The sequence below is a fragment of the Petromyzon marinus genome, chromosome 14, assembly GCF_048934315.1.
Source record: "Petromyzon marinus isolate PM22_M1 ecotype Great Lakes invasive population chromosome 14, UKy_Petmar_22M1.pri1.0, whole genome shotgun sequence".
Classification (NCBI taxonomy): Eukaryota; Metazoa; Chordata; class Hyperoartia; order Petromyzontiformes; family Petromyzontidae; genus Petromyzon; species Petromyzon marinus.
Genome location: NC_133680.1, coordinates 15,621,266 through 15,634,165, shown reverse-complemented (window position 1 = coordinate 15,634,165; position 12,900 = coordinate 15,621,266). Strand labels below are relative to the sequence as shown.

The window sequence follows — 12,900 nt, the reverse complement described above, 5'->3', positions numbered from 1 at the left end:
TAAGTTGCCTCTGTGGTAGTAGTTACATTGGAGAAACCAAACGCCATGTCTCGGACCGCATTCGTGAACACAAAGCAGACCTTAAACACGGTAGGACCAACACCTTGGCCGTGGCAGATCATTGTTATCATTCAGTAGGCTCACATGACATTGACTTTTCCAAGACAGAGGTTCTTTGTAAGCCATCTGGCTACCATGAGAGATTCGTTCATGAGGCTATCCGCATATACAAGCACAGAGACAATTTCAACCGAGAAGATGGATTCTGGCTTAGCAATCATTGGAAAGATTTGATAAACCATTTCAGGTCTTAATTGATTGTTCACGCTTACAGTGGCTTTCAGACAGCATACATTAAAAACAAAAATTTCGTCTCCCCCCTCCTCTTTTCGGAACATGGATGGACTGGTCCTTCTAAATAAACTGCCCAATCGCTGCGCGCGGCGCTAACGTTTTTTTTTAATATAAATAAATGCACCGTTTGAAAATAAATAAATTTATGCAAACTGACACACCTGAAGACGACCGTTTGTGTTATGGTCGAAACGTCGTGAGAATTTTGATTGTTTTATATATATTTTATTATTTTATTGTTTCCCTTCAACGTGACTTTACCGAAAGAACTAAGAATATGAATTACTGCAGTCATGAAAGCTTTAAATCAAAATTTAACCGCCTCTATGGGGAGGGTTTTCACGTAACTTTAAGATCCTTCAACAAACTCCGGGATAAAAAGGCTCAGCTGATCGAGTCTCTCACCTTCCTGAAGAGATGCCGCGACTCTGGGGTAATACCAATCGCATTTACACTGACCTCTGCTGCTGTAACTTCTTCTAATGCGAAACGAATTATTTTCAAAACTAGCTTAGCTCTTATCTCAGAAAAAATCAGACTTATACGCACCGAACTAGATCAGTTAGACAAGACACTCTACAAATCACACTTATCATTGACGGCAACAATGTCCACATTGGATTGGGAACATGTAGACAATATGACTGCCTCTTCAGCTGCTACTATGTCGACCAAATGTAAGGACAACCTGATTTCCAAATTTAACCTCCTCTTCAACAAAAGACCGGACCCACACACCAAACAGTTAGACGTTAACAAAGTCGTAATTAATCGCAGTAACAGTTCTATTTCCGATGGTCTGAAATCCGTTTTAGCTAAAGGTCTAAACTTTGCAGTCACACCTAAACAAATACCAGTTAATGATATAATTGCCCAAGTAGACGTTGCTCTCAGGGGCCTGGGTCACATCGCTGCAGACGTAGTAAGATCTGAAATCGCTGCAACCCTCAAAAACTCTAAGATGCCAGCTGGCAACCTCAGCAAAGATGAGCGTTTTGAATTATACAAATTAAAACAGAGGGATGATATTGTAGTCCTCTCAGCTGACAAAGGCAATGCTACTGTCATCATGGATAAAATAGAATACAACAACAAAATTAAAGAATTACTCGACGATGGTAGTTATACAAAAATAAAAAGAGATCCCACCAACAGCCTCGTCACACAAACCAACAAAATAATTTCTGATTCAACCGCATTAATTGATCAATCTAAACAGTTTTCGTTGAAACCTTCTGCTGCCACGCCACCAAGATTATACGGCTTACCAAAAATACATAAAGTAGATACACCCCTTCGTCCCATCGTCTCTACTATCAACTCCCCCACCTACAAACTGGCTCATTTTTTGTCTGAAATCCTGCGTCCTTTCACTGGAAAAACCACCTCTGCGGTACAAAATTCTACTCACCTGGTATCGACAATCAAGGGTATTTCCCTGTCCCCAGACGACCTGCTTGTCAGTTTTGACGTAGTTTCCTTATTCACCAAGGTTCCTGTACCTGACACCATTGCAATCATTGAAGACTTGGTTCATCAAGGACTAAACACTGAGGTACCCCCCTGGTGAGACACTGTTTAACCAATACATACTTCACTTGGAATGGAACTTTCTACAAACAAACTGAGGGCACCCCAATGGGCTCCCCCCTATCTCCGGTTATAGCTAACATTTTCATGGAGAAATTTGAGACTGACGCCATCCAGACTGCCACTCTTCGCCCAACCTTATGGAAGAGGTACGTAGATGACACTTTTGCCATCTGGCCACATGGCCGGCCTGCTCTAGACCAATTCTTTGACCACATCAATTCCATACACCCAGCCATCAGATTTACCATGGAAGTAGAAATAGATGGCAAGCTACCTTTTTTGGATGTCCTAATTAAAAAGAGGCCTGATGGTTCAATGAGCCACTCTGTCTACAGGAAAGCTACCCATACGGATGCTTATCTGAAACCGGATTCCCACCACCATCCATCACAGAAGAATTCTCTCATCAAGACTCTGTATCATAGAGCCCAATGCATATCCGACCAGGAACACATAGGCAGTGAACTCAAGCACGTACACCAAGCTCTTAAGGCTAATGGTTACTCCGACTATACAATCCGCAAAGCTATCACTCAAACCATGAAGAAGGACCTTCTTGAGGAGCCTTTCAAAACCATTACTTTACCCTACATTGCGGGGATCACAAAAAAGATCTCCAAAATCTTGAATGAACACAAGATCCAGGTCCGTTTCAACACATTACATAAAATCCGTGATCTGGTTCCGTCTGTAAAAGATGTGATTCCGGACATACAATACCCTGGTGTCTACAAACTAAGTTGCCTCTGTGGTAGTAGTTACATTGGAGAAACCAAACGCCATGTCTCGGACCGCATTCGTGAACACAAAGCAGACTTTAAACACGGTAGGACCAACACCTCGGCCCTGGCAGATCATTGTTATAATTCAGTAGGCTCACATGACATTGACTTTTCCAAGACAGAGGTTCTTTGTAAGCCATCTGGCTACCATGAGAGATTCGTTCATGAGGCTATCCACATATACAAGCACAGAGACAATTTCAGCCGAGAAGATGGATTCTGGCTTAGCAATCATTGGAAAGATTTGATAAACCATTTCAGGTCTTAATTGATTGTTCACGCTTACAGTGGCTTTCAGACAGCATACATTAAAAAAAAAATCGTCTCCCCCCTCCTCTTTTCGGAACATGGATGGACTGGTCCTTCTAAATAAACTGCCCAATCGCTGCGCGTGGCGCTAACGGGTTTTTTATATAAATAAATACACCGTTTAAAAATAAATAAATTTAAGCAAACCGACACACCTGAAGACGACCGTTTGTGTTATGGTCGAAACGTCGTGAGAATTTTTATTGTTTAATATGTATTTTATTATTTTATTGTTTCCCTTCAACGTGACTTTACCGAAAGAACTAAGAATATCTGCAACTCAGTTGGACTCACATAAAATAAAAAAAACCTCAACCAATTGAACATGTATTGCTCATCCATCCCAATGCTGGAAATTACTTGCAAAATTAACGAATTCGGATGACACATGCAATCATCATCCCCTCCTGCTGCCAGAAAAATGGCATGACCCTCGTTAAAAATATTCTTGAGACTCAGGATTTTCTGGCTCAAGAAGTGTAACAATAATAAAAATGTCTTTGTCCCTAACTCTTGTTTCTGTCCTCCTGACAGGTGGAGGTGAATGTGAGTGTGCGCCACATGTACCTGTACAGTCGCGAGGTGCGTGGGGTGGTGGCACGTCTCCGCGCCGAGTGTGGGTCACTGTCCGTGCACGCAGTTGCCTTGGCCCACAGTCAAGGTGATCTGAAGAAGGCCTTGGGACACGTTCGTAATGAGAAGCAGGCAAATGTGCAAGCTTCTAGCATGCGATCGCGACGACCTACACGTGAGGTGGTAAGTCTTGAATAATAATAATTTAGTTGACAGTAATACCCCGGTTTATGTCGGGGATGGTTTCCTTAAATGTGCGACGACGAATACCGAAACGACGTAAATCAAAGCAATTTTGCCACGAGGACTAAACAATGGTGAAGCCGTGTTAATGCGTGCATCTTCATCCTAGACGTACCCGCAACATTATATTCAAGTACTAAAAATACTACACTCAATACTAGTTTCGGCAGTAAACGTTAACACATTATTAGATGCAGTACGTTATGAAAAGAAAATCACTAAAATATGGTATGTAATTACTATATTGTACTCCACAGTACAGTACATTTCTTTATGCGCGACGCAAAGTACTTTGTGTACAGGGCAACGCTCGTCGGGTAGGGGTGGTGTTGATAATAAAGTGACAACGTATTTGCTAAACGATATAAAAGGGGGAGGCGTAAAAGCACAAGGCTTACAGCGCAAGGCTATCACGAAGGCGCAATACAGCACATACAGTCTGCAGTAGCTCACATGTTGTGATGTTGCTATGTGGAATGCCAATTGAGGAATTTGTCGGTCATTTGTGAATTTGTAAAATTTGAACCATGACAGCAACATACATTGGCCTCTTATCAAACTAGCTTCTTTGCCCGTCCTAGGACGGAAGCTGTAATATTTACGAAAAAAATGGCAGAGTATAATTGTATCTTGTGTAAATTGTATGGCAGTGAATCTTGCACGAAAGTATGTCATAAAACACTTCACTGAATTTCACTGTCGCACTGAATATAACTGACCTTCAATTTGTTCTAATTCACTGCTCTGATACTTTATTCTCTTCTGCTTTCGGTCGCTGGTGTTCAAAGAAATTGGATTGCAATGCAATATCTGGAAAATCACCGAGAAATGTCTATTTAATCAAAATGTAGGCTTATCTTTTGTCTCAAGTGCTGAAAAAAAATAAAGACCCCAAATCCACACGTAGAATTATTTATTAGATTCACTTTCAATAAAGAAACGTGAAACTTAAAGCGAATTTGCGGAATTTTTTTTTTATTTCCGCTCGACCTTCTTAATGACGGGGGGTGCGGCATGTGGAGTGACGTCACGCGCGGGACACAAACTTCCTAATTAAAAAATCATGAGCGGATGACGTCACTCTACATGGAGCTTCCCCTCATCAATAATCATGAGATGATGACGTAACTCCACATGGAGCTCCCCGCCTTCAATAATCATGGCATGATGACGTCACTTATGTGACCCCGGCCCCACTCAATAATCATGAGCGGGTCATTTTTTTCGATTGAATATATTAGATTAACTGCAATACACGCGTCCTTGGACGGGCTATAGGCTCCTTTGATAATAATTTAGAAGCAAAAATCGACTTACCTTTTGTTTCAAGTGCTGAAGAAATAAATAAAGACACCAAATACACTTTGTTGCTGCGTAGAAATATTGATTTGATTAACTTTAAATAAAGAAACGTCAAATTTATAGCGAATTTGCGTAATTTTTTTTCCAATCGACCTGCGGGAGTGTAAAAATCCACCTGCTCATGATTATGAATGAGGGGGGGGGGGTCTCTTTTGCAGTGACGTCACGTACGGATTTAGCACTGCTGCGTATATTTATTTTTGACTTTATGTAAAGAAACGTCATATTTGAAGCGACTATGCAAAAAAAATATCTATCCGCTCAGCTTTCCGCCTGATTGTAAAAATCCACCCGCTCATGATATTTTATTATTAATGACGGGGGCGGGGGGTGCGGTATGTGGAGTGACGTCACGTGCATTACACACATTCTGGGCTATTATAGTAGTAATGACATCAGTGGGAATTGTAACGTCCACTGTGAAGCGTCATTTTCATGTAAATTGCATAATCAGAATCACTGATTTAGATCTCCTCTGTATCGCGAGAAGAAAGCTCAAGTGGTCCATGGGCGACCGGTCCTTTGCTTCAGTGGCCACTGGACTTTGGACTCTGCCAAAGTTGGTCAGGGAGTCTAGTTCGGTTTGGGCCTCCAGGTCCCCCCTAAAAATATTGATCTTTAAAGAAAGCATCTCGAATTTTAACTTAGCCACTTCTTACCCCCCCTCCCCCCATTGTAAAGCACCTTGATGTTTGTGCTTGGGGTCAGTGCGAGAGAAGAAGCAGAAAGAGAAGTGTTGTGAGCTGCGGTCCTGAGTGAATGTGTGTACAGATGAGTGTGTAGCTCGGTGAGTGAGCGTGTGGGTGATTTGCCACGTTGTAATAGTTAGCACACTGAATTTGCAATAATCCTAAGGTCACCAGTTTGTTTCTATCTCCTGGCATGGCAGTTGAAACAACGGTGCAAGTTTCTCGAATTCCCCCCCCCCCTACTGCCTCTGTCCAGCCAGCAATGTAAATGTTGTACAGCACAGTCCAAGGGCAGGCTGCGTGTGGTGGGGTAAAGTTTGGGTGCGCCCATCTCTTCATACCAATAACCCGACTGGAAACGATAACCACTCCCTGACTTTCAGAACTGGTACTTGATTCTAATGGTTGCAGGCTTATTGGTTACTGTTTAACAACCCTACCATGTACACTGGTACTCAGAGTGCTGGGAGCTCACTGAATGCATGTCATGTATGAACTCTTCTCTTGGTCTGGCTGGGACTGTAGGGTCCAGATGAAGTGGACGTGCTGCTTGGTGTTGAGCGGAAGCAGCTGGCGGAGTTGGAGAGCGTCCTAGCAGAAACGCTGCTGCGCGCTGAAGCCTTGCAGCAAGTGTGTCAGCGCATCAAGCAGTACAGCGTAGCACACCGCAACACTGGTTTATTATTGATAGAGCGCCCCCTTCACACCGGGGTGACTCAGAGCGCTTTACACGCAATAAGCAACTTGCATCATATCTATGGGACCTTTTTACCCAGTATCAAAAATAATAAAAAATAATCATAGGTTTTACCCTTTATGACAATACACCAGGAGGTTTATAGATGTTCCAACACCAAATAGATACCTTTTTGCAAGGAATCAATTCTATATTAACCACACATACTTGTGGAAAAACATGCAATCAAACATGCTCTGATAATATATTCAGTCCTTAAAACCGATTGGCCTACACCAGAGACAGCCTTCTTTATGGCCTTGTCTGAACAGTTTTAGACCAGAGAACACCAAAAGGTACACAGTACAAGAACAATGCAAGTATCAGAACACATATCTCTGGTCGAGCAGTAATATCTATGGGACATTTTTGCCAGGATCAACAATGTTGAAACATAAGAATAGGTTTTACCCTTTTTGGCAATAAAACAGATGTTAAGATATTCAAGTCCTTTTTTATCAACTTGTATCACATCTCAGCACATTGAAAAAGGCATCGCCAGCAGCAGCTGTCCCCGTGTGGCACAAGAGGACTCCGTACCGACCAGCAAGAAGATATTAGTCTGCCGGTAGAGGGTGATGTTCCTATGTGTATCTCAATTGAGTAATTTGTGGGTCATTTCCAAAATTTGAACCATGACTTCCCAGCACACAATGACCTCATTTCAAATTATTTCAGGGGATCTTTAACGTCAACTGTGAAGCAGATGGTGTATACAGTCTATTTTCCTATAACGTGGTAGTTGCGTTCCTGAAAAACACCGTGTTATGGAAAAATTGCATTATAATACATAACATAACATAGGATAAAGCACAGTCCGCGATAACACGTGAGATGCATACGCAGGCCGAACAAACACTGAGGTGCGTGGATAGCATCTAGAATTATCCAGCAGCATCCCGCCGCCTTGTGCGATAATGCTACGCCGAGGTAGCCGTACAACCACTTATTCCTACTCGCGCAAAGTAGTTCCAGTCACTCAATCGCGTTATATCCAATTCGCTTACGCATTATAAAAATGTGTTCCCTAATATATTCATTGCATTATATCAAATTCGCGTTATGAATACTATGTGTTATAGGAGATCAGAGTGTATTTGTATGATTAATAAACTCCAATGAATAACCATGACGGCCTGCCAGATTCAAACCGCAATCTTTTTGAAACAGGCAGCGGACATGCTCCTGTTGGGCCATGTCACCACCCCGTTGTGTTCATGCACACAACTCACTCGTCTTATACATACACTACTCTTATTGAGGAAAAGCCTAGTTACTGCTGCCTGCAGGGATTGCCAGATAATCCATGGTGTTTTTTTGCAATTGGGCACAGAACTTTGCATTCCTTCCAGTCGTATTTTTTTAAATTCGTTTAACAGTTTTAACTAACATCAAAACTAGTAAGAAAAGTTATTTAAAAAAGTAATTGGGCTCGGGCAGAATATAATCCTGGCGAGAAGGGGTAATCAGCAATGGTCAAGAATAACAATGGAGTTGCACCGAAGGAATGGAATGCAATCAAGGAGATGGAGTGATAAGATCAGTTCGCGTGCAGGTGCTGGATGGATTCCTGCATCGCAGGATCCTGAGAGGTGGCAGTGGCATGGGGAGGCATTCATCCGGCAGTGGATTGGGCATGGCTGATGATGGTGATGAGCAGGTTTACTAAGATAGTACCTATTCGACTTGAGGGCACTACATTATTTGTAAATGTATATGTTGCATGATTGCACCTCCAATTAGCACGGTTGGCTATGTACGGTGCGAAATAAGTTAGACATACATACGGACATTGCATTTATAACTACAGTGTTATTCTTTGAACATGTTTTTCTCTCCGTGCAGAACTTGGCCCTTTGCCGTAAGCGGTTGCTGGCGTGCATCTCTGAGAGGTCCTGTGTGCTAGACTTGATCGGACACGCAACACCCAGTCGTCTAAGTCATACGACTCCTTCTGCCCAATGGAGCCCAGATCCTATTGGCCCACTGTCCCCAGGTATACACGTGGTATGGAACAGATGTTTATGCACAAGTCGTAATAATAATTTGCTTTAGAGTGGCTTTCTGTATGCCGGCGTGTCTCAAAGCGTTTAATACGTGAGAAGCACCTTACATCTCATCTCAAACACTTTAATGGTAACCCCAGTGGCAGCAGTCTCTGGAGCACAAGGTGACTCAGCACCTCACCTGCAAGAAGGCATTCGTTTTGTCAGTCGGGGGAGATTCTTGATATGTGTTTTTCAATGGAGTAATTCACTGTGTAATTTTGGGAATTTATAAATATATATTTTACTATGATGCCAGTGCACATGGCCTACTCATTTCGAGTTACATTAGAGGATTTTTAACGTCCACTCTAAATTAAGCAGATGGTGTGTGGTAATATACCGTTAAGGCACACCGCAGTATCAACCAGGGTGGCCTGCTAGGTTTAAACCATGAACCTCTGCAACAAGCACCAAACGTCCTACTGCTGGGCCATGTCACTACCAAATAGTGCAGTACCATGTATTTGGAGTAATAATGTTACAGGACACACAATACCATGCCATACGTCAAGAGTAATTACAACATCGCACAGTGATTCAAGTGAGTACACAGTCCTGTGAGTCCAAAGAGTTGAGCGAGACCAGAGCCATATAATACAGCACAATATGACCAATAAGGGCCAATTCCTTCTACATGTATATAATTTACATTTGTATATCCGTTAATTTATCTGTCATGCTCTTGAACTCACAAACGCTGTGTGGGAGGACAAAATCCATAAAATATAAACAATTTCCCGTGCCGAGGACATTCCCAGGAAATTGCATTAAAGGTCTGTGAAGATGCATTTTAAATGAATGTGACATTAATTTACTATTAACGAATGTGCTGAAACAGGTAAAAAAATGTATTAGTCAATGCCTGTGTCCTCTCCATTTGCGCTTAGGTTGAGTTGGGATTGTCCAGATTTGGCAGGGAAATGTGTCAGCGCTTCTTCCACCACACACGCCATGGTTCTGGTTATGGTTGTGATTATAATATGGTTATGGTTGTGGTTAGAATATGGTTATGGTTGTGATTATAATGTGCTCATTGTTGTGGTTATAATGTGGTAGTTGTGGTTATGGTTGTGCTTAAAATATGTTTACATTTTTGGTTATGTGTTTGTGGTTATAATTTGGTTTTGGTTGTGTTTTGAATAAGCTTATGGTTGTGGATAGCATGTGTCTGGTTGTGATTATTTAACGTGGTGATGGTTATAATGTGATGGTTGTGTTTATAATTTGTTAGTGATTATAATGTGGTTATTATGGTTGTGGTTGAAATGTAGTTTTGGTTGGGATTATATGATCTTATGGTTGTTAGAATGTGGTTATAGTTTGGTTAGGTTGTCATGGTTGTGGTTATAATGTGGTTGTGATTATTTGGGTTGTGGTTATGTTGTGGATATTTTGTTCTTGATGTATTGTAGTTCTGGTGGTAATGTGGTAGTTATAAGTGTACTTATGTGGTGGTTATGTTATGATTTTGGTAATAATGTGACTGTTGTAATGTTGAAGTTATGTGGTTGTGCTTATAAAATTGTGGTTATGTGGTTTCAATGGGGTTATAATGTGTTGTGGTTATAATGTGCCTGTTGTGGTTGTGCTTAAATTGTGGTTGTGGTTATATTTTGTCTGCTGTGGTTATGTGGCTGTGGTTCTGTGGTGGTTATGCCTGTGGTTGCAATGTGGTTATAGTTTTTACGATGCAGGTTGTGGATATAGTTGTGGTTATATTGCAGCTATTGTGGTTATGTCTCTATAGTTGTGATTGATGGTTGTAGTTATATTGTGGCTTTATTTGTGGTTGTAAAATAGTTGTACAACTGTTACTACTATTTATACACGTTGTGATGATATTAACAATTAATAGTTGTTTTAATATGTTGTTGATGTTGATATATTATTGTTGTTGATATGAACATTATTACTGTTGATAATGTCATTGTAGATGTTATTGTTATGTCAAATCATTGTTGATGTTGTTATGATGTTTTTGTTGATTTAGAATTGACTAGTGAGTGTCATCAAGGAATCCATATAATTTGCAATCACTTAAGTTATATCCCACACAAATGCGTGGGAAGTGCTAGTACATAATAAATACATACAGGCAGACCTCGCTTTGTCACTGAACATGCGTTCCTGAAGAAGTGAGCACTCATCGAATAAGCGGTAAATGGGGTCATAATACCATTCTATATATGCAGATGCAGTCCCGATAGCGTTATTTCTTTTGTATGAGTAATATAAGAAGAATTGATTATAACATCAGTAAGTATGATGTACTGTACTCATGAGTGCATTCTACTGCACCCCTACAAGGCAGCGGTGAGAGGCGAGGTTGTAGGAGCTGCTGCTGAACTCCCAATCGCGGTCATTCTCAGTGAGGTTTATTTTCTGGTGGAGCCTAGAGACTATCCTGTTTTCGTGAGTTCTCATCTCGCTAACATTGACATTAAAAAAAAGATATTAAAAAAAATGTTATCGTGACTACGAATCGTGATAAAACTAAGCTCAACTATTTTTTTTTTACCAGGTAAGGCCCACTGAGCTATATAGCTCTTTTTCAGAAGCGACCTGGCCACAAATTATTGCCTAATGAAGTGGCTTATCATGTGAAAATTTGTAGCAGCCAATCGAATCTCTGGGGGTGGGGTCTGGTTGGCTGAGAGCCATGCATCAGAGAATGATGGGGGTGGATACATTTCCTCGGCCAGCACTGCTGCGTATTCTCACTAAAATTTGTAGGTGCTTTACAGTATAGATGTTTTTATTTTCTTACATTTTTTGGAAAAATTTTCTCCAGGACAAAGAGTGCTATAAATAATCAGCATTCTACGTGGTCGCTCTAGTGAGGTTTGCCTGTTAGTACATTTGGTAATTGTGACATTTTGTATTATACACAAAGGCTAATATGAAGGCTCTATGGGTATGCTGTGTAAACCCAGCAAGGACCTGGGTTTGATTCCCAACTTTGGTGCCTTTATGTGTGAAGTTATGATCAACCCCTGTCCTGTGTGGGTTTTCTCCAGTTTATCTGGTTTCAGCGCATACGCTAACAAAGCAATGTAAGAAGGGGTGTTAACTAAACATCCCAATGCTGAATATTTACCTGAAAATTAGTCATTTGGGATTATACATAGTAACATTACCCCCAACTCCAGTCTTGGTCGGACCATCCAGACAAAGTATTTTGAGACTGACTGAGGCTACGCTAGGTAATCAAACAATATCAATAATACAATACCACAATATAAATTATGTTCTCTGCATAATCTGATATATGCACCTGTGGAGAAAACCCCTGTGCCCACGTGTGTCAGAGTGCGCCCGCATGCTGGAAGAAGCTGCACAAGGTCAGAAGGAGGTGATGGCAATCCGCTCTGAGATTGGTCACGTGATCAAGAAGGTGGCTCACCTGCAGAGCAGAGCACGCCAGCGTGTGACACAAGGTTTGGGCCAGAAGCTAGTGCAGACCAACTGCCTCGCGGTAATCAGTGCAGCACATACCACACACAGAAACGTGCACAGCTCTCACACAGATAGTCATAATGACAATTATAAGTCTTTGCCCTTCTTTCTGGGGTTGCCACAGTGACTCGAGACGTTATTTCGCTCCCCTGGTATGCAGGAGGTCGTGGGTTCGATCCCAACCCTGCCGCCTGTATATTTGGAGTTTGCATGTTCTCTCTCCCTGTGGTCGCATGGATTTTCTCTGAGTCCTATGGTTTTTTCTTCCACATTTAGAATCAACATCACGCGTTTAGAGTATTTCACTGCTATTAATTTCTGCATGATAAGCCACTTTGTTAAGTTATCATTTGTGGCCAGGTCGCTTCTGGAAAATAGCTATTTAGCTCAGTGGGCTTTACCTGGTAAAAGAAAAAGTTGAGTGTTAGCATCTCATAGTACTGTTGTATATATTGGGTCTTGAAAATTTAATAAGAATAATACAAATAAAAATAGAGAAATTTGTGATTATGCTAATTTATGGTAATTTATGTTATGCAGAGTAATTATGCTAATTAGGAATGTGTAATTGTATTAAGTTATGCACATGTTGGCAATTATGCTGTGTGCAATTTTGATAATTAGGCTCTGCCTCGTTGTCTAGGGTTGTATTATCAATCGGAATAATACAATACATTGTATGAAGCTATACAAATGTGATGTAAGTATGCTGATTAAGCTCGGCTTCGTTGTCTAGGGTTGTATTATCAATCGGG

General features: G+C 41.2%; 1 protein-coding gene across 3 annotated transcripts in view; it reads left to right on the top strand.

The window, feature by feature from the left end:
- TEKTL1 (tektin like 1) overlaps positions 1 to 12,900 on the top strand; it is a 66,674-nt gene that overhangs the window by 36,273 nt on the left and 17,501 nt on the right. For all 3 annotated transcript variants that reach the window (XM_076067134.1, XM_032953972.2, XM_076067132.1), the window contains 4 exons: positions 3,573 to 3,794; positions 6,431 to 6,535; positions 8,487 to 8,637; positions 11,998 to 12,164. In XM_076067134.1, coding sequence (XP_075923249.1) covers positions 3,573 to 3,794; positions 6,431 to 6,535; positions 8,487 to 8,637; positions 11,998 to 12,164 — 645 coding nt within the window. The remainder of the gene's footprint in view (positions 1 to 3,572; positions 3,795 to 6,430; positions 6,536 to 8,486; positions 8,638 to 11,997; positions 12,165 to 12,900) is intronic.